General features: G+C 42.9%; 1 protein-coding gene across 11 annotated transcripts; it reads right to left on the reverse strand.

Moving 5' to 3' along the window:
- Window positions 1-532: 532 nt before the first annotated feature.
- Window positions 533-11,536, reverse strand: LOC101755344 (cycloartenol synthase). Of its 11 annotated transcripts, none has more exons than XM_004975914.3 (18): window positions 11,239-11,536; window positions 8,897-9,082; window positions 8,715-8,804; window positions 8,442-8,636; window positions 8,270-8,354; window positions 7,051-7,217; window positions 5,829-6,017; window positions 4,876-4,989; window positions 4,495-4,617; window positions 4,288-4,410; window positions 3,965-4,063; window positions 3,582-3,638; window positions 3,160-3,206; window positions 2,929-3,072; window positions 2,666-2,843; window positions 1,861-1,941; window positions 1,687-1,770; window positions 533-791 (listed from the first exon to the last, which is right to left on the reverse strand). In XM_004975914.3, exons 1-18 carry the CDS (start codon window positions 11,434-11,436, stop codon window positions 672-674), a joined length of 2,280 nt encoding a protein of 759 aa, XP_004975971.1. In that variant the 5' UTR covers window positions 11,437-11,536; the 3' UTR covers window positions 533-671. The 11 variants fall into 11 exon arrangements, 4 of the variants coding, with proteins under 4 accessions (XP_004975971.1, XP_022683803.1, XP_022683804.1 ...); XR_002678432.1 differs by lacking the exon at window positions 533-791 and adding an exon at window positions 2,453-2,540 and having other exon boundaries at window positions 1,744-1,770; XR_002678431.1 differs by lacking the exon at window positions 533-791 and adding an exon at window positions 2,444-2,540 and having other exon boundaries at window positions 1,750-1,770.
- Between the last annotated feature and the right edge of the window lie 9,127 nt (window positions 11,537-20,663).

A 20,663-nucleotide genomic window follows, 5' to 3' on the forward strand; every position in this document is an offset into this window, starting at 1 on the left:
ATGCACATAATTTATATGCAAACAATATTTACTTGAATACAAAATGGTATGGAAAAAGATAATTGAATAGAAAAAATTGAAAAAGAGAAAAAAAACGGTCGCTCTATCACCGCGGTCCTCGTGGAGGCAGCAGCAGCGCCATCACGTGGTCTTGCGGACCCCACCCCCGCCGCTCGCTGCCTCACCTTGTGCGCCAGAAAGCGAAGGCGGAATCAGCTTTGCGCTTTTCTCATAATGTTTAACCATGTTTTATTCACTGTATAGCTATGTGACGACATGGCTCTGTGAAGCCAATTTGCACATGATAGAGAGCATTGGGCCTGCAGGATGCACACGTCGAATTCAGCACGTGTGCACTCCGAGCCAGCTCGTGTATCGCTCACACCGCACAAGCCGCTTGGAGTCGATGGCGATCGGGGCGGAGCAGGGGTGAGCAGCCAGAGAGGTTAGTGGAGGGGAGGGTTGGAGTTGTAGGCCACGGCGGCGGAAGGTGGATGGCGTACACTGTTTCTATCCGGAATTAAATCATAGGGGAAAGGTTAAACTATTGCATTTCTTGCATATCGATATATTGCTCCAAAGTTACATTAATATTGTTCTTCAACTGTACACGTAGCTCAGGAAGGAAATGTTTATTTTGTCCAGAACGAGGTAAACAAGACAAATGTCGGCTAGTGCTTGGCTTTTGCCAGGACCCGGCAACGGTACTCTCCGAGGGCCCATACAGGGAAGATGGTCCTGAACTGGGAGTAACTGATCATGCAATTTCTGTTGAACACTCCCGAGATCTCCTGTTGTACACGGTATTAAAGTTATAATCACATATATGAGGATGGTCGATAAATGAATGTACAGCGACTATTTGCGTAAAGGAACGAGATTTGAGTCAAGTTAAAGAGCCGAGCCAGCCGCCATCTAAAAGCCTTAACACACATCATTCGAAATCATGTACTCCCTCCGTTTGAATTTATAGGTCGTTTTAGCTTTTCTAGATCCATAGGTGTTTGTATGCATCTAAATATAGTGTATGTCTAGATGCATATAAACACCTATGAATCTAGAAAAGTCAAAACGACTTATAATTTGGGACGGAGGGAGTACGAAATATGGTGCCTGGTATGTGGTGTCAAAGTCTGCTGTGGTATTCCTAATTCTAGCATGTGTACAATTGCCTAAACAAAACTGAAGTTGTGTCTCCAGTTCTAACCCAGTCATGTGCATGGCACAGGGAACCCTATCGTATACAAAACAACTGATATAAATGAAGATTAAGCTACTATATACATCTTGTATGACATGTTTCTTGTTTAGCACTCTAGTTGCTACTTGCTAGGCTGTTGTTTGACTGCTGCATTATGACAAGATCTGCTAGATTGGATGGGAAATTTGGTGCAGCCAAGGGTCTACTCTGATTGACAGGAAAAACTGAGATGTTTACATATATGGAAAGAACTATACTATGCCAGCCAATCAGTCATAGGCTTTGCTGTTTTCTCAATTATCAACCATGCGCCTAGAATATTCATCTAATGTATAGTTTTACCTGTAATAAATTGAACTTCTCTAAAAGCTCATTTTGAATTCAGTCCAATTTTATTCTTTGGCTTCTAGAGCAGAGTTATGGAGAATATGAGATGGTGAAAGGAAGCATTAACATTTGTTTTCCATGGAACAATTATAACTTACTTGCTGAGGAAATCCACCATCCTCTGATTGTAAGTTGATCAAAACCTTTGCAGCTCTATGTAGAGGAACTGGATCTCTTTCAGCCTATACAATGAAAATGAAGTACCATTGTTAATGCACACACTGTAAGAGCATACCAAAATTTACAAGCTAAATCATAGGTACAAAACAGACCTGTCCTGCATCAATTAGGGCCAAAAGGGCCCAACTAGTGTTTACTAAATGAGGTCGCCTGCCTTCAAGATCAGTGTAAACCTGATTAAGTGCAGATTGAAAGATGGTTAGAGCAAAGGTCTTATACAGTCTCTAAGAAAGCTATCTGCATCTAAGAATCGTGACTAAACCGTTGCTTTACCTACTAGCTACATGCGCTGTTAAAGGTGAACATAGGGGAAGAAAGAAGGTAAACTCTTCATCAGATAAATAATGTCTCTCTTTGAAACTGCGTGCTCTATTGAGTTGCATGCACCAACCAATTCAACCCAAAAGCTTAAGCTGATGGGGAGAAGTGGGTAATTCACTTATACTCCAACACCCCCCCTCACGTGCAGGCTCCTTTAGGCCGCATACGTGGAAATTGGAGTGGGCTGCAGTTATTTTATTTTAATCGCGCCTGTAGTGGTGCGCAGAATGTATTGACTGGTGCGCGCACATGCACGATTGAGTGCGTTTTGTGTGGGTCCTTTGTGCCTGTTTTCCTCCTAGTGAAATGATACGCAGCTGTCCAGCATGTTTGAGAAAAAAGTTGATCTTTAACCTACTATACCCCAACATGCTTGGGACTAAAATCCTTTGTTGTTGTCGTCGTCTCTTGAGTTGATCTTCACTGTCCTAAATTAGGAAACCAAATAACACTACAGGAAATGTTAATCATAACTCATAAATTATGGAGATTTGATTAGATAAACACATTGCAATAGTAAACAAGATCACAGGTATGTCCATGGTACTGATAGTAAACAAGATCACAGGTATTTACCTGGTTTTGTGATGACAAATAGCTTTCTCCCCAGCCACCACAAGGAAGCTGTTTTGACAACAGAAAGTCACATGCCTTTCTGATTGCAGGACTGTTCCTGAACGTCCAACCAGCAGCTGTCAATCCCTTCACTCCAAACCAAGTGCCGTAGGTGAAACAAACAGCCCATGAACCATACCTGTTGGAAAACAGAATTATCAAACTTATGCAGAGCTAAATGCATGCAGTATTGGTATTATTTTGCATGCAGTCCTAATACTAACCAGGAACCATCACTTCTTTGAGCACTCTCGATGAAATTAGCAGCTTTGATAATGCAGTTGTCCACCTTTTTTCTGTGGTGGCCAGGGTAGAGTTTTCTGAAAGATGCCAGGGCCTGAATCGCTGACGACGTACATTCAACATGCCTGCCATTGAATTTTGCAGTCTTCAGTCTGTCTTACATAAGACAAAGTAGCAAAAGAACTGAAAATGAAAAGGTTATCGCATCTTACGGGTAATCAATCATTATGTCCTCAAAAGTCTCGGAAGGATTAATAAGCTGAATAAATTTAGTAAAGCATGTCATTGTAGAAAAAAGCAACAAGGAAGAATGCTCGAATGTTGATGTGAAAGATACCATGGATAAGTTTTGCTGTGCATTTCATATAAAAACAAGCACATAATCAAAGAGCCAACCAAATATGTATTTTATTCAACATTGAATAATTAAGAAATATCTTTTTTAATTAACATTGAATAGTAGGCATCTATTTAACTTGGCACGCTGGATTACAATTACTTCCAAAAGTGCAAAACGAATGGTAAAATCCCAGTTCCACTGAAAGCACAACAAAAAATAACCTGCAGTACTGCCATTCTTAGGCATGGTGCATGCACAGACAAAGAGGATGATTCTCTAAAAACAACACCTCACCTCCAGCCATGCATAGGACCTTGTGAGTTCATACGTTGCAAAGCCACCATCATCATTCTGTCAAGGTTAACACAAAGTTACGAGATATGTGCATGTTTGAGAAAAAAAGTTACTAGGCAAGTTTACTTCCATAGAAACATGCATGTCTTATACTACCTCCGTTCTTATATGTTTTACTGGTTAGTTCTACGTCAAACATTCAAGAATGGAGGGAGTATTTTGATGTTTTATGAAAAGCTTACCACCTCATTAGTTCAAGGACTGATGAGCATTTACATAATTAATTAATTTCTTTTTACAATTTTACATTGACCATATAATAGAAACTTGATTCATTAGCAACAGTGGCAGCAGGCAAAGAAAAGAAGTTCAAAGATGCGTACCATATAAGACATCAAACAATTGACAGCATCATAAAGTCTATTGGTTTCCACTGGTTTGCCAGCAATTTCAGGAGAAATCTTTGATAATAACAAAGAAGTCTGGAGGTAAACAAAATCAATATAAGTTATGATGATGAACTATACTGCCAAGAATAACAGAACTCAAATGCCACAATAAGTTACATTTGTAATTTTTTCCGATTTGTGCCACTGAGTTTAAAGACGCTGATAGAAAAAAAAAAGACTCCTTGATCTCAGAAGAAATAAATTAAATTTTTCTTTAAGAAAATTTTCTTGTTGATAGTGTCGATGACTTAATTCACCTTTAATCCTTCTGCAGTGCAATCTGATGCAGGCCAACCTTGATCCACTGTAGAAAAGGGCCACCCACCTCTGGATATGTGGCGGTACCAGTAGTTCAGATCTCCAGGGCAGTCATCAAGAAACTATCATAGCAAACAGCCATTTATAAGTACTGATTTGACCAAATGTTATCTGCTATAGACAGAAATTATGCTTACAGCATGTACCTGTGAATTCTTAATGTAGTCATGTGCTAGTTTTAGTGTGGGACCAAACTCTTCGATAAGGTCAGCAGCCAGAATGGCTTGGACAGTGAAAGCTGTGTCCCATAGCTGGCTGCCATTGTAACCCTACAATGGACAAAGTTGATTCTCTTATGCTCAAAGCAAAATGGTGGACTAGTGCCTGCACATATCTCCATAATTCTGCATCACTGACAACTTTGTGGAGTTAATAAACAGCGAACAAATAGGGGGCCAATTGAAGATTTCGAGATAATGTGCCAATGCCATTAAGAGGCAATATTTTGTATTAGTGCTGTATGCTGTTGCAGTAGTCAGTAGAATGGGGAGTAAAGGAAATGGGCCATGAAAAAAAGCAGTACTTACCTGCATCTTCATGCCATCTTCAGCAAGCCACAAGTAATCATATACTCGTGGAATATGGAGTTTGAATGCCTCTGAGTTCGGATCTTCAATCCAGCAAGCAAGCATATTCAATACCTGTATAGTTTCTTTTTCACTGATCAGTTGAACAAGTTGAAGATAAGCAATTGAAAATTTTCATAACCTATGAACATGAATCACTCATCATTGAATATGTGGATAGAACCTTTCTCCCATAAAGGAATAAAATGGGGAAAGGAATAAGTTGACAAAAGTGAATATCAGAAACATAATATAGTCCAACATGACTGAGGAATTCAACTCAGACATTAAGGCATTAATAGAAGGATTCTGATTTTGTTGACACTTCATGGTTGCTTAATTCGTATACATTTGAGAAGAAAATAAATTCCCCAATATGAAGTTTAATCAATGATCTAAATAATCTCTTGTTTTGCATGATTATATTTTGTTGCAAAGAACTGAAAATTTCATGTACAGTGTGTTGCTGGGAACTCCTCATAGCATAGTAGTATACAAATTTTACCAATAAAATGATACAGCTCACAAGATTTAATCATGGCACATACACTGGCAGCAGGAGTCAAGAAACACTGAACTTGCAGCTGGCGATTGTAATGCAAAAGAAAGCTGCATATTGTGGAAATATGTTTAATTCTTACAAATGGTTTAAATGCAGGTAATTTGGCAATAAGGAGGAGGATGGTATGCGCGAGGAGGCATCATTACCACAAACAATGATAAACAAAGGCAGTAAGAGATGAAAGTTGAAATGGGCATGGCGTGAAGCTATATAATCATGGCTAAACAAAGTTGCAAGAATATAGCCTTCTAGTGTGATGAAGTTCTTGATTCTTGCAGCACAATAAGGACAAAAGAAGACTCATAATGTTGTAAATATCAAGCTCAACAAGCAATCAAAGTTCTCATTTCACCTTGTTTACAGAGCCAATGCAAATGTATCTAGTGTTCTCATCTTCATAATGAATGTGCTGCATGACTATATCCAAAGCTTTCTTCCTCAATTTGCTCCCAGGCCAATCCAACATAACTGGTTCAACAAACTTATGGAGAGCGGCCCATAAGATATCCTGAACGAATGAGTGTGGACAGTAAAGATCTTCCTGCAAAACAGATTTTTTAATCAAGCTTGTTTTACACCAAAGCTAATCCTAGATGTGTTCTTTCTTGCAGTAAAGTAAGGAATGATTGATCTCTCTTTTTTAAAGGGGACACAGGCCTTAGGTCTAGTTCTAGAAGGTTGAATGCTTACGATATGCCCGCATAATGAAACATGTCTTAGAATTAGGTCCTTGTGAAAGAACAATCAAGATGCCAAATAGATCGCACAGAAAGCAAAATAAATAGGAAAAGCTATATAAGCTTCAGGGACAATAAAATTCTTTTAAATAACATCACTTGATAATTAGTAATAGCTATGAACAAAAGGAATTTAACACGCACTGTTCTGTATGAAAGCCGCATACCAACCGTGTTACACATCCAAATCAGTCGAACTATCAGTCAATAACTTATTATATTCTCAATTAACCAGGAGTAAGGCCCCCATTGGCCTAATGAGATACATCACAAGTTTCTAAGATTTTAGCTCCATTTCAAAAGTTTTGACTCATAAATCCTGGATTTTAACAGAAGATTCATAATCTCGATATCTTCAGAAATTTCAACAGAATCGGTTTAGGAAAACCTATTAGTGAACCTGAGGAAAAACCTGCCATCCTTTCAGGTTTGCCTTCCCTCGCTCTTTGGCATCCTTTCTAGTTTGTTGTCAGTGACTCAGTGTGGTGCGGGTGTCAGTTGAGAAACTGTCAATTACATCTCCTTCACTAATAGTGTTTGAATTCCCACCTCTTTTACATATGTGGGTGGTGATGGATAAAAGCATACAGTCAGGGTGCATGTTTGGGGAAGATGCAAGAGGCGAACTGAAATGGAAACCATTGTCGTGTCTCAAGCAAATGCACTGCAGAAATTTCTAAACATATGTCCCTTCCCCTCCCACAGGGATCATCTGATATCTCCAATCAACTCAAGCTTCTAATGAAGAGTGGATTTTGGTGTCCAAAACTGAGGATATAATCAAATTACTATATTCATAAAATAGAAAATGCATAAGGTAAGTATAAGTTAACAAACCTTAGCACACTGATTACGAACTTTGTCCCAATTAATCTCATCGTAGGCATCTCTAAAGAGTTCCTTCCTTAAGTCCAACACAACTTGGGTAATTGGGCCAACAAACCTCTTTCCATAAATGTAACTCATGGGCAAATGCACCAGTCGGCAATGACTCCATAATCGACCTACATAATGTTGTAAAGTGTAATAGCCTATTAGCAAGGGATTGCTTTGCAATCTACAAGTAGCCACTTAATACTCTGTCAATTATATTTCACTCGACACTAATATTTTTTTTCTGTTCTTCGAGACCTATCTTTGACCACTACTTTATGACATGTAATTATATTAGCACTAGTACTATTTTACACCTGATCATAAAATAGTATTCCACACCCACCACCCCTGCAATTAACTAAAGTGAAAATTTGGACATACCCAATCATGTTTAGTAAAGTTATTCATAGTGAGTGTCAATAATTTTTTGCCAACGTTGTAATATTGACTTATTGAGTGGGTGTAGCCACAACACAGGTATAGAATAGTTTATTTAACTATACTAATATAAACTAACGGATTCATACTGTTTTGAAATGACTCTAAAGTCAAATCTAGTACTATAATTCTCATGTAACCAATCTAGATTGATTTAAAAGTATAAATGGTCAAACTTTAGAAAGTTAGATGGCACAGATTCTAGGGTACAGATGAAGGGGTAATGGTATGGTTCTACAAAAATGATTTTATTGATGGATATTTGATTGACATACATACAAGTGGTTGCATGCAAACTCAATGCAAAGGCTTGGACCTTATTTTAGTGAAATAAAGCTCCATTTATCTAAGAAAAGGACATACAAAAAGGTGAAGAATTTTACAATATGACATCACTGGTGTTGGACAGATATTTGCATAGTTTCTGGTAAAGATACTATGAAACCTTGTTTGTGGAGAACGATAATGTTGAAATGCCAACTATATGTGATGATGTTCGCAACTTCTAGTAGCACTGTTTCTCTAGATTTAGCTGCCTAAAACATACTACTTGCATGTCAAATATGTGTACCCCAGAAACAGAACTACAACCATGCTTTAACATAAAGATACACAACTCTCCCGCGTGATCGAGAAAAAAAATGTATACTTGGCAGTTTTACCATTTTAGCCATATAATATATCACTGTAAATATATGGCATTTTGGAAGGAAAATATATGCCTCGAGAAATAGAGCAGAACCTGGGTGAAATGGCAAGCAATATGGCAGCAGCCATACTTCAGGTGGCACCGGGTTGTTGCCAGACCAGTGAAATACACCAAGTACCTTAAATGAGTGCGTGAATCATGAGAAGGAATTCTTTTAAAGCTGTGAAACTAAGCAAATTGAATAACGAAGATGGTTGAACCCTACTGAGAGCCAAAACTTCCCCCATGATGTTGTAAGTGTTGCTCCTCCATGGCCTAAGATCCAATTTCGACCTTTCTCCATAGCTCCATCTCCACCACTGGGACTCTCTCCAAGCAATCTTAAACTAACATAGTTCAAGACTGAGCCAAACATGGTGCTTGGGCCCTCAATGTGCAATCCCCAGCCTCCATCTTCATTCTAAAATTACATTCACAAATATGAAATTCTTTGCCCAGATTGCAGGCTTCTTGTCAATTTTAGCAATTGAATCCTCACCTGATGATTGTAGAGATACCGACGGATCTCCTTCTGATGTTCTGATGACAAAACTGCGCTCATTGCTTCAGTGACATATAATGTTATAATCTGAGTAAAGGGAAGTAAAATACAATAGTTAACATAATTTCTAGAGACCAAGATATCCGGAACATAAGTTTTTTTACATAGTATATAAATACCAAGCCTGGAATAAGAAACATAGGACCACCATAATCGCCAGGCCAGTGCCCATCATGTGCCTGAAGTGTAGACAAGCGGCTGATTGCCCTTCTCAAAGAGGTTGATACAGCTTCCTCTGTAACATCTTCTTCCTCTTCCAGCTTGGTAGCTGAAAGATCAAGCTTAAGAGGATTTGCTTTTGCGAACTGCAGTATGAACAGGAGAACAAAATATAAACAACTTGTTGTACATGCAGCTCAGAGTGAATTGAGAAGAGTTGACACTGGGAATTTACTGAGAACACTGACACACAGATAAACTATATCGACAGCAAGCACCCCACGCGTTGCAGTGGTAAGGGAGCTACAAAATCATGGCAGAAATAACCACCTAATTAATTTACATTTTACAGTAAAGCTACACGATACATGGTCACGACATGTGAGGAAATACAAATAGGATTCTGCTGGACTTGTTTGCTCAATCCTCAATCACTGGAAAGTACTTATTATATTATATATATCTAATTCAGTAATGAGTATGAAAAATGCACTGACAATCATGGAGCTAGCAGGACTAGCATCGCAATGACCCCTATAACTGAACTTGCCTAGCTTGGCGCGGGACTGAGTTTCCCATCTGGTAGTAGAACAAACACTACCGTTTGGCGATGCAAAACGGTGGCGTGGTGAGACTGGGGCTTCCCCTGAGGAGACCAGCCGGTTGAAGAGCAGGGAGGTTGGGGAGTGGGGACCGAGGGGCTGGCACGGAAGCAGGTGGCCGGAGGCTGGCGGATTTGGGTTGGCGTAGCCAGGAGGATGAGGGCAGCGGGAGGAGCCGCGGCATTGTGTGGGAGAGCGCTTGGCCGGAGCACGAGCGCTCGGCAGCGGAAGCAACCACCGGCGTTGGGGCGGGCGAGTGCGGCCGTAGGAGCCATGGCGGCGGGCGCGCCGGGTGCCGGACGGCCGGTTGGAGCTGCGCCGTCAGCGTGAGGAACCACGGGTGACGGCAGCAGTCAGCGCCGTTAGTCCAACGTGAGCAGCAACAGTTTTTTTTTTCTTATGGGAAATGTGTAGGAAAATGAAATCGACTAGTGGCAAATGGTGTTTGGTCAAGGAGCGGTGGGATCATCTCGCTCCTATTTTTTGTTTGAATTGAAAAAGGTTTGGTGTTAAAAAATCAAATATACTGATTTATCACCACCTCATCCTCTTAGACACATGTGTAGTACAAACATGATGAGAAATGAAGTCATATGGAACAAGCTATCAAGAATCAATTTACTCTTCAAGTAGGATGCTTACTAGGGAGAGAAAATCTCTTATTTGCCATTGAAAAAGTTTGTCTTCCTTATTTGTCATTAGCTCAAAATTTCATTCCCTATTTGTTAGCTCAAAATTTCATTCCCTATTTGTCATCAACGTAGTTAAGTTGACACGAAAAGATAGTTTTACCCTTATGATATAGGGTTAGTAACATTTAACCAGCTGCATATGCATGGGATCAACACATCTTTAAGAAACATTGAGCTGATATGAAGAATGCAAAACTAGCTGGATACAAATTTTATAATGGATGTGTCCCTATGTCATGAGGGTAAAAGCGTCTTTTCATATCCAACTTAACACTGTTGATATCGTATAGGGAATAAATTTTAAGTCGATGACAAATAAGGAAGTCAAACTTTTTCGATGGGAAATAAGAAAGCGATATAAATTTCAATGGCAAATAAGGAATTTTCTCATATAAGGATATAAGTTTTACTTTCTCTAGGTGGATTGATACTAAACTCATACAAACAAAATAATTTGAAAGCATAAAAAAATGGAACAAAAATAAACTAGGACCAGGAGAGTGACCCAGTACTACCAAGATGCCACTTAGCTCATATATGCGCATGCGCCAAGAGCAAGTAATAACCCTCGAATCAAAGTCCCTAAGTATCAAATGGGGTTCTCTCTATTTATTTGGGCTATAAAATGTCTCCAGCTCCAGCAATCGCCCCTATGGATAGAGGGTTTCCTAAAGACCCCAGGAATGGAGGGTGGAGGAGGAATTTGGAGACCTCCCGAGTAGGTGCATTTTTTTAAATTTATCCCTCTAAATTTGGAGTAGACGGCTGTTTAGAGAGTCTGCTGGAGTTGCTCTTTAGGGTGTGTATATTAGTGAAGCTAAAATTTGTCACCTTCCTTTTGTTTTCCTCCTCTTCAATCGACTACGAAATTACATTTACGTACGTCTGTCAATTTTTCTAGCCATATACGAAATTTGTGTACGTGTAATGTTACTTATTGTGTAATCTTTTTGCATGTTTCATCAAGTATGTAGTATATATGCAGAGTAGTGCAGTAGTATACGTTACCTGAAGGCGCATGAGATGATCGGCGGAATCCCTCAGCTCGAATCGGTGGTCGGCGAACCCCCGTCGTGCCTCCTCCACCTGAGCCCTCTCCTCCGCCGTGCCATGGTCGGGGTCGAACTCCCACACCTGCCGGCCGGCGAAGTTGTTCGTCGACCACAGCCACGGGCCGCCGCCCTCCGCCACCTTCAGCCTCCACATGCTCTCGATCGACTCCAAACCTGCTAGCTACTAGCTGATTTGGAGAGCTCGCCTAGTCGCGTCTCGCCCGGGGGCTGCAGGCTTTTCAAGACGAAGCGACGACGGCGTCGCCGGCCGGTGGTGAGGATGAGCTCGTAATCGATTCTTACCCGATCGATATATACTGCCATCCCGGCCAGCTTGGAATAATGGGATCCTTCTTCGAACGGATCGGCAGGGCGATGCCGCGCCTACGGGGGCGTTGGGTTACTGCTAGCACGTGTCACCTCGAATATTTGATACTAATTAGAAGTATTAAACGTACAAAACCTAGTGGAGGCTAAACGGCGAGGCGAATCTATTAAGCCTAATTAATCCATCATCAGCAAATGTTTACTGTAGCAACATATTATCAAATCATGGACTAATTAGGCTTAATAGATTTGTCTCGCCGTTTAGCCTCCATTTATGTAATAGATTTTGTAAATAGTCTACGTTTAATACTCCTAATTAGTATCAAAACATTCAATGTGACGGGTGCTAAAAATAAGCAATCGGAACCGAACCCTGCCTTATATCCTTGAACAGAGATGGGCTTCAGATCGAGCCAATGCAACAAACCAAAAATAATCAGCCGGCAGCGGCGGCATGCATGGGAGAAGTGAATTTGTGTTGGGTCCATGCATGTAGCGGAGAGATCGACACGGTATCGCTATTCCCTGTTCCAGCACAGCTCCGGAGGTCCCGCTAGATTTCGTGAGTAGTGACTAGCCCCATTCCGGTCCCACCGTCCGGCGCCGACGAGAAACGAGATGCCTGCCGAGATCCCTCCACGCGGCCGCGCCCTTTTCTTTGGTTGCCGGAGTGTGGACGGTGAGTGCCCTGTGGCGGCTGCGCGTGGCCAGGTCGTTGTTTCCAGTACAGTTTCGATCGCCTCTATAAGCCTCACAGCTATATCAAGTACCCAACGCCATGCCTCAAGAGTATACAAGTTAGGGAGCAGCGCACCAAGCACCACCCTACCGCACATTCATTTTGATACAGAAATAACAATGGCGGCCTCTCACTGTTCGGCCCATACCTCTCCATGATGTTACCCCATTTTTAAAATATATCTTTATATATAATTAATTAATTAATTTTGTGCGTTTCTTATGAAAGAGAATGAAATCTTCTGAAACTCCGAGCAGCCTAACCGCAGCTCGCCACAAGTTTGGTTGCTGGAGTTACGGTCGAGTCACATCTTGCCAAAGCGATGTAGTTCAGGCCTTGTTTAGTTGCTAAAGTTTGGAGGTGCTAAAATACTATTACAGCACTGTAGCACACTGTTAACGTTTCGTTTGTATTTGTGAATTATTGTTTAAACATTGACTAATTAGACTTAAAAGATTCGTCTCGCAAAGTACAACAAAACTGTGCAATTAGTTTTTAATTTCGTCTACATTTAGTACTCCATGCATGTACCGCAAGTTTGATGTCATGGGGAATCTTCTTTTTGCATAGTGTCAAAGTTGGAAGTTGGGTTGAACTTGTTACAAGGGCTCAGTTTCGCATCATCAATGCGGCAATTTGCGGCGTCATCCAAATAGGCCCTAACTCTCATATGGCTTGTCTGCCATTTCACGGCGTCATTTCAATGTTACGTGCTGTCAAGTGGGAGGGTAAAGACCTTTTTACCCTTCTGTGCATGGAGTAGATTTTTGAAGTTATTTCCTTCCATGCCATCGCTCAAATGCAAAAGCATGCCAAAAGACATGATGTTCACAAAAATATCTCTTAGAAGTAAGCATATATAAATCGATAATCATCTCAGAACATCTCATAAATAAATATCTGACAAACAATGATCATCTCAGTATATCATTTGGGTTTCTCACAAATTACCACGAGTTCAGGGTCTGTCGATGTAGTTCTGTGTTTTACCGTGATGTTGGTGAATTTTGTTTTACAGACGTTGCAAACTGCAGCTTTTTTTCAATCTTCCTTTTGAAATGTTAGTTTTTCTTTTCTGAGAGGAAATGCGAGGAACGGCGTGTCTGAAGAGAGCGTACAAACAAAATTTGGCCTCGTGATGAATGCCCAAACAAATGTTCCTTCCAGGGCAGCTCGGCCCATATTCCTTGCTCCTTTCCGAAACGATGGGGGAGTTCATCGGCACAATCACGCAGGCCTTTCTAAATGATATGATGGTGCTGCCCTAAAAAAAATTGATATGATGGTGCTGAAAATTTTAGAAATAATCGAATCAAAAGCTAGGCAACTCAATAAAATCTTACCAATTAGCACGTAGAACTCGCAAACAATACCTACCCGAAGCATTGTCCAGTCAATCGATTATCAATTGGCCGATGCAACGAACACGCGGTATTGATAATAAAGGTGAAGTCGACTTGCGGGCGGCGGTTTGGCTGCTTGATGAAGATCTTGGTAGCAGGATAACATTACTCACCATTCTGACGGCAATAAAAAAACGGATTCATGACATGGAGTACTGTGGCGAGGCCTCCACACGTGGTGTTTCTTCGAGGCGACGAAAGTGAGGTGGAGTCCAACGATGGAGGTGGCGAGGCCCCATGCATTGTGTTTTCATGGTGGTGACTGCGAGGCAGCCTGCAAGAGATCCAGATCTGGTGATATTACTCTATCGGTGGAGTACGATGTTGCAGCGACACTACGGCGAAGGATCCCGCATGGCGGTGACCTTCTCAGTGCAGTACGGTCTGTTTCTCTCAATTCCCTATCGACGTAGAGTCACGTCTGGAGGTTCGACGACTACATGAGCGTGAGATGCCGAGTACCACGATAAAGACTTCGGCTCGGCGTTGTAGTATGCTCTGCTGCCGCTGTTTGAGTGAAGTGGTGCGACCGCGTTGATGTCCCAATCCAACCGGTTAGGTTTAACGATTTTTGAGTCGAGGGACGTCCCAATCCAACCAGGCGAGTTCAGCTGTTTTTTCCTTTCGTTTCGTTTCTTTTCCTACCTATGGTCTCTCAGGATATAGTCTTGTATTTTTTTCTACTATATTAATGGAAACTCGCACTACATTTGTCAAAAAAAAATCATCATGTACACGGCGCTACGGAAAAACTGCAAAGAGGATCAGCTTCAGTTTGATTAAAAGCCACCCCGGTTTGTCCTCCTCCCCGCACTTCATGGGACGCTCGGCGATCAGTGACCGTCCCGTCTGGTCATGTTGCTAAGAAAAAATTCAAATTACTATCTTGAACTATAAGTAAAGTTTAAATAACCTCCTAAACTATAAAAACGTTTAACTCCTACGATTTCCAAAACCAAATGCACAATACACCTGATCGAAACCAGTTTTGCTCATGTGGCGGGCGGTTTAATGCCACATAGGCTGATTAATGAATCCACGTCAGCAGTCTTCTTCGTTCATCCATCGTTCTCTCGTCGCCTCCGCCCTCCTCACCACCCGGTGCTCCAGGGTTGTGTCGAGCGTCGGCAGCAGCCGCCGCCGCCAGCAATCACGCAGCAACAGCAGCAGCGCGGCGACGTCCCTGAGGAGCTCGCCGGTGCTCACCTCCTCAAGTTCGTTGGCAAGTGCAGGGAGGAGTGGTCAAGCTCGAGGCCCCCATCAACGTCTGCGGTCAGCTAGCAGAGCACTCTCCTCTGTTTAATTTCTCTGTCCTACACTGGCGATGCAAGCAGTTTGCTGATCAGGCGTGCGTCTGTGGCTCTGCATGCAGGGGACATCCACAGGAAGTTCTCGGATCTGCTGCGGCTGCTCGAGTATAGCGGCCTGCCGCCGACGGCCAACTACCTGTTCCTGGGCGACTACGTGAACCGCGGCAAGTAGGGCATCGAGACCATCTGCCTGCTGCTGGCGTACACGATGATCACGATCCGGCACCTGGGCACCAGCCCACCACAATGTTCTTTGGCGCCACCTGAATAATTGGATATATGTGAATTCTCTTGCCACCTGAACAATAGCTGTGATGAACAATGGCTATAAACTATTAAGAAACTATGTATGCCAACTCAATGATGCAAGAACACAAGTTTTGCCAAACTGAATTGACAAGGTTGTTGTTATGAACTGATAATACTGAAATCCAAATAGTTTTGCCAAACTGAATTGACATCAAGAGACTGACACAATTACAATATCATATTCTCAAATTGGAAAAATAATTAGGCTCCAATTGACACAAGAAATTTTATACCACATTCAATTTACAACTCAATTCGACCCTGTGATGGTGTGGCCCTTGGGAGAGATGCAGCTGTGGCCGGGCCCCTCGCCGGCGACGACCCGTTGGCAGCACTCAGTGATGGTAGATGCCATGGCCATGGCGTAAGGGGCAAGGGAGGCATGGTCTCCGGTGGCTATGGATGGATCCGGCGCTGTGGACACCGGCGGCGCAGTGGGCGGCGACGAGACGCGCGGCTCCCAGACAGAGGCGCCCAAGAACGGAGAAGAACTTGGGCAGGGCCGATGTGGAGGGGATTTTCTGCGCCTTTATTTATGTTGTCACGTTGGACAACCTGGGGGGTTATGTGGACTTTGCTGGTAGTCGAGGGTAGTGATTTGGACTTTTTCCTTTTGCAAAAAGGCCCTCCGCTTTTCCTAAAATTGCAGCGCTCGACCCGACGCAACCTAGCCTCCTCTCTCCTCCCGTCTCCCGAGCGTCCCGCCGCCCTCCTCTCCCTCTCACCTCCCCGCTACAACGCCCCCAGCGAGGTGAGCTATGTCCAAAGACGCAACTGTTGTCGGCCACGGTGAATGCCCGACCAGGCTTTCTCCAAAGGCTCCCAAAACCAACTCCGCATAGTAGACCATCGAGCCCAGGATGATAGCCAAAGCGATGGGATGGCAGTGAGTAATCCGTGGCGACGACGATGAGGTGTCTGCAAGCACAACAAAAAGGGGCCGATATTGTAATATCCCTAGTTTTAGTGTAACTTTCAAAAGGTAAATTAGAGTAATTAAGAGTTCAAACCACACTTAAGCTCTAGGACCTTGCCGCATAAAATACCGACAATGTTTGAAATTCAAATGCACTTAACACTTAAAACCCACAAAAGGGGCAAAATAAAGTCAAACTAGGTCAAATAAGAAATTAAGTGTATAAAACCAGCAAACTAGGTTTGAAAAGTAGAAAAACATTCCAAAGTCCAAATCCCAACTTTTGGAAACATTTCAAATCCACTAAGTGTCCAAAAATACCTTAAAAAGCTCTTTTGGGGTAGTTGTTAAATTCAAAATTTTATATAACAACTTAACTTTTTACCAATATAAAAGTGGTAGAACTTTTCAAATCAAACCACTTTTGTTATTTGAGCTTTCACTGATTTGGAGTGGAAGGTGTTAAAAATTTGAGTCAAAGTTCAGTCAAAATTCAAACTTAGTTCATTTTCAAACTACCTTTCTAAATCGGCGTTCCTCCAATGTTTGCACATGTTTATCTCCAAACCTAGCTAAGTTTTATCTCGTGGATAACAAGCAATCTCTAGAACTGTGTGAGAGGATGGTGAAGCTGTTGGTGGTGTTGGCCAAGCACGGGGTCGGGCGGAAAGGGGAGCTCCACCGAGAGCTCAGGTGGCGGCAAGTGCGGTGGAGAAGAACAGAGCATGTATTGCGGCAAAGGCGGTGATGGCGAAGGGAACTCCGGTAAGAGGCTTTGGTACCTTTTTATAGATGCGCGGAAGTGCTCGGAGGAAGGAAACGAGCTCGAGCGGACGAGAGGATAAGATCGAGGAAGAAGGAAGTGCTCTGTCGCGGTGGCGATTGGTCGGCGCCTCCATTGGCCGGAGAAGCGGAGTTCCGGGGACAGGATCCTCCGAGCATGGGGCAAGGAAGATAGCGTCAGACAAGCGCGATTTTGCCGGGCGGGAGGATTGGCGAGGTCGAGCGTGTGTCTGGTCGCGTCAAGCGCCGGATTGGGGGCGGCGGCTCGGCCGGTGTCCGGCGGTGGTGTGGCGTGCGAGGGGAAGGAAGACGCGGGTGCTGATTGGGCGAGCGGGCAAAGGCGTGGGACGATGGCGGTGTGGCGGCTTTTCCAGCGAGCGGGCAAAGCTCCGGTTGGCGGGCGTGGATGCGCGGCAGGGGCGAAGGATGTGCTCGGCCGGCGATTGACCAGCACGACGCTCGCCCCGTCTTGTCGTGGGCGCCGGTTAGGCGTCGAGGTTCCCATCCTATCGCTCCCCCGCTAGGGATAGGGCGCCGGCGAGCTGCCGGTGGATGGTGGCCACGCGGTGAGCGACGCGCAGGCGAACATGCCCAGGCGCGCTGGCATCGAGGCAAGGTCGGGTAGCGCACACTATCGACTTTGGGGCCCACTCCTCACGATTTTCAAACTAAACATTCGAAAACCCCTTAAGCAAACTTGTAGTACTGTGGTTGTAGTTCAACTTTATTAAAAGTATTTGCTCAGATTTTGAAAGGATTTGGAGGAACACCTTCGCCAAGAGGCGCACTCTGGACGGTTTCCCAGATTTAGAGCTGGAACGCCTAGAGGGCTGAGTTGACTATTTACCCAATTTTGACCAAAAATTTTGAGCAGGTTCGGTTACGATTTAGACCTGGGTCAGCGTAACAAAGTCGGAACACACTCAAGGGACTACAACTTTTATTAAAGGTCTGACTTAAGGTTAGATAGGAAATTGTGAGATAACAGGTTGCAAAGTTGAAGAAAAACTTGAATTCCAGGACTTAGGTTGTTTGCAGGGTCTTATAATACTCCTATTTTGATTCTTATTTTTGACCTTCTCCCTCTCCGAATTAGCTAAAGTGTCTTTAACAAAAGTTGTTTGAAATTAAAAGTTTTACAACTCTTATTTGGGCAAAAGATTTAAGTTTATATATAAAAACTCAAGTTTTAAATTTAACTCCAAAAAGAGCTTTTTATGGTCAAAAAGGACATTTATCTCTTTTGCTTAGCGACTAACAAGTTGTTTAGGTTTAAGTACACCTAATTAAGGCAGAGTTGTTACAGCCCTGCTCCTCTCCTCACTCGTTCGGCACCGCTGCCGCCACCCGCCCTCCTCCTCGCTCTCCTCCGCCCGGGGACTCCATCCGCGTCGCCTCCGTGCGCCGCCACGTCGGATCCACGGTGGAGGAGCCCAGTGACTCCATTTGCGCCACCTTCGTGCACCGCGCAACCGAGCCGCCTCCGTGCACCACCCAACCGAGCCGCCTCCGGGCACCCAATTGATATGGCCGGACCACTCCTCCTCCATCCGCCGCCCAACCGTGCCTCTCTGGGCACCCACCGCCGGCGCACCCCTTGCCCGGTTGCCCCTCCGCACCAGCGCCCCCCTTCTCGGCCTTCTCTCCACGCCCCCCACGGTCTCCCCTCCACGTCGACGCGCTGGTAGACGGACGCCTCTGGCTACTTCTGTGCTGGCCGCGCCGCCGCCAAGCTCGCCCCTACGAAAACAGTAACCTCTTCTGCACATCTCCATGACAATCCATTTTTATGCATCCTTATTGAGGCGGATCTGGTGGTTTGATTACATAGAGGAAGATAATGATTAGTGGATTTGCTTGGTTGGCAACATAGTCCATCATTTATTCTCCCGTTCTCCATTATTAGTATTGTGAAATTGCTTGACAGATGGTTGGTCACTTGTTTTTTTAGTGATTCCAATGGTAATTAGATCATACCAGACATAGATAGAATGTAATATGAGATGATGTCGTAGACTGAGTCATCTGATTCTTGCAGTCTAATTCTAGGAGTTTTAGGTAGTGGCATGTGAATATTATTAATACTTCTGCTTTAGTTAACATATGCAACTTATGGGCACTCACATAGCAGGTTGTTTTTCTGTCCTTGTTCTCAAGACACCATGGAGCTACCAGCATTTAGGCAATCATCTTGATTCCCTAAAATCCATTCCAGCAGCAAATTGTTTTCCAGAGATGGGCAACCCATCTACCAATCAGTAGGAAAATCAAGAAGTAATCTCACATCAGTATGTGCAAAGTGCTTTGTAGGAAAATCAAGAAGAACTCTCAAAGAAATATCAACCAAGGTGGGAGTTGCTCACATTAAATAACAGGGGATACATACATATGAGGCTTGGGTCCCGGAGCTGATTTGGGGCTCTGAAATGCGTGTAAATGTAGGTGGCTTCCCATTCAGGCATTTGTATCTTTGGTGATTAGTTCTCAATATTATGCTTGAAACCTTGAAGGAAGCAGAGGCTTATATATACTAACCTTTTCCATCCAATGTTGTATGTCTAACCCTTTTTCGTTGAAGGGGGTACTTGTGATGTACAACCATTGATAGAATGTACTTGTGATCTGCAACCATTGACAACTAACATTGTTTCCCATCTCCTTAGTTGGCTTCACATAAGAAAACTAAACAAAGTCCACCACGAATAGTTTCATTTATCAGTTGTGCAGACTCCTGGAGAGGTCAACTGAAGCAGAAAAGGTTTTTTAGACATTTATAATTATCTTATTCTTTTATTCAAATTCAGACTGTTTTATTTAGATATTACAGTAGATATATTTATCAAATGATCAATAATGTGGGTCCACTTCACGAAAACTCATGAAATCATGTGCATTACTAAATAAAGCACCGTACATCTACCATATATTGTGAACATATAACGATATGCATTAGACTTTTTAGTACGGGTCTGATTGCGATCGTCCTGGAAACCCTTAGTACCGGTTGGCATTATCAAACCAATACTAAGGGGCCACACTCCATAGTTGAATTCAAAAAGAAAACATCTCTTAAGTAAGTCAGATTTGCTAAGTAGGTGCGATGATAAGAAAATCACGCGTAAGATGATAGGCTCCCACCTCTTAGTCTCAATTGGATGATACCAGTTCCAATTTTGGTACTAAAGGGGGTTTGAAACCGATATCAAAGATCAATTTTTCTAGTAGCATGGAACGTACCATTATTGGAAGCCGCTACCTAAAACTAGTAGATCCCGTTGTGTGAGGTTCATAAATTCTTGCGAAAGTTTAACCACATCTCAAGCTATTCCTAGTGCAGGATTTCATTCCACGGTTTCTAAGGCCACTCCCAACGAGGATTTCATAAGGGTTTCAATCTCATTAAACGAGGTGCCACGTAGACAAAAGAAATAATGACATAGCAAGAAATTTATAAAGAGATAGAAGAAATATGTTTCATTCGGAGGTACACTATTTCCAAGACTATAAAACTTGTTGAAACTAGCATTGGGGTTAGAAAGTTTCATTTCATCCAATTTCATCCCATCACGTTCATCGTGATTGAATTCGATGGCT

Source organism: Setaria italica, chromosome VII (genome assembly GCF_000263155.2).
Source record: "Setaria italica strain Yugu1 chromosome VII, Setaria_italica_v2.0, whole genome shotgun sequence".
Classification (NCBI taxonomy): domain Eukaryota; kingdom Viridiplantae; phylum Streptophyta; class Magnoliopsida; order Poales; family Poaceae; genus Setaria; species Setaria italica.

What these genes read in the sequence shown, in the direction of transcription:
- LOC101755344 (XM_004975914.3), bottom strand. Translation starts at nt 11,436, where the DNA reads ATGTGGAGGCTGAAGGTGGCGGAGGGCGGCGGCCCGTGGCTGTGGTCG. An exon ending in TTGCTTGCCATTTCACCCAG is followed by an intron (nt 7,218 to 8,269) that starts GTTCTGCTCTAT and finishes AACATTATGTAG; the next exon opens with GTCGATTATGGAGTCATTGC. An exon ending in GGTCCTATGCATGGCTGGAG is followed by an intron (nt 3,207 to 3,581) that starts GTGAGGTGTTGT and finishes AAATTTATTCAG; the next exon opens with CTTATTAATCCTTCCGAGAC.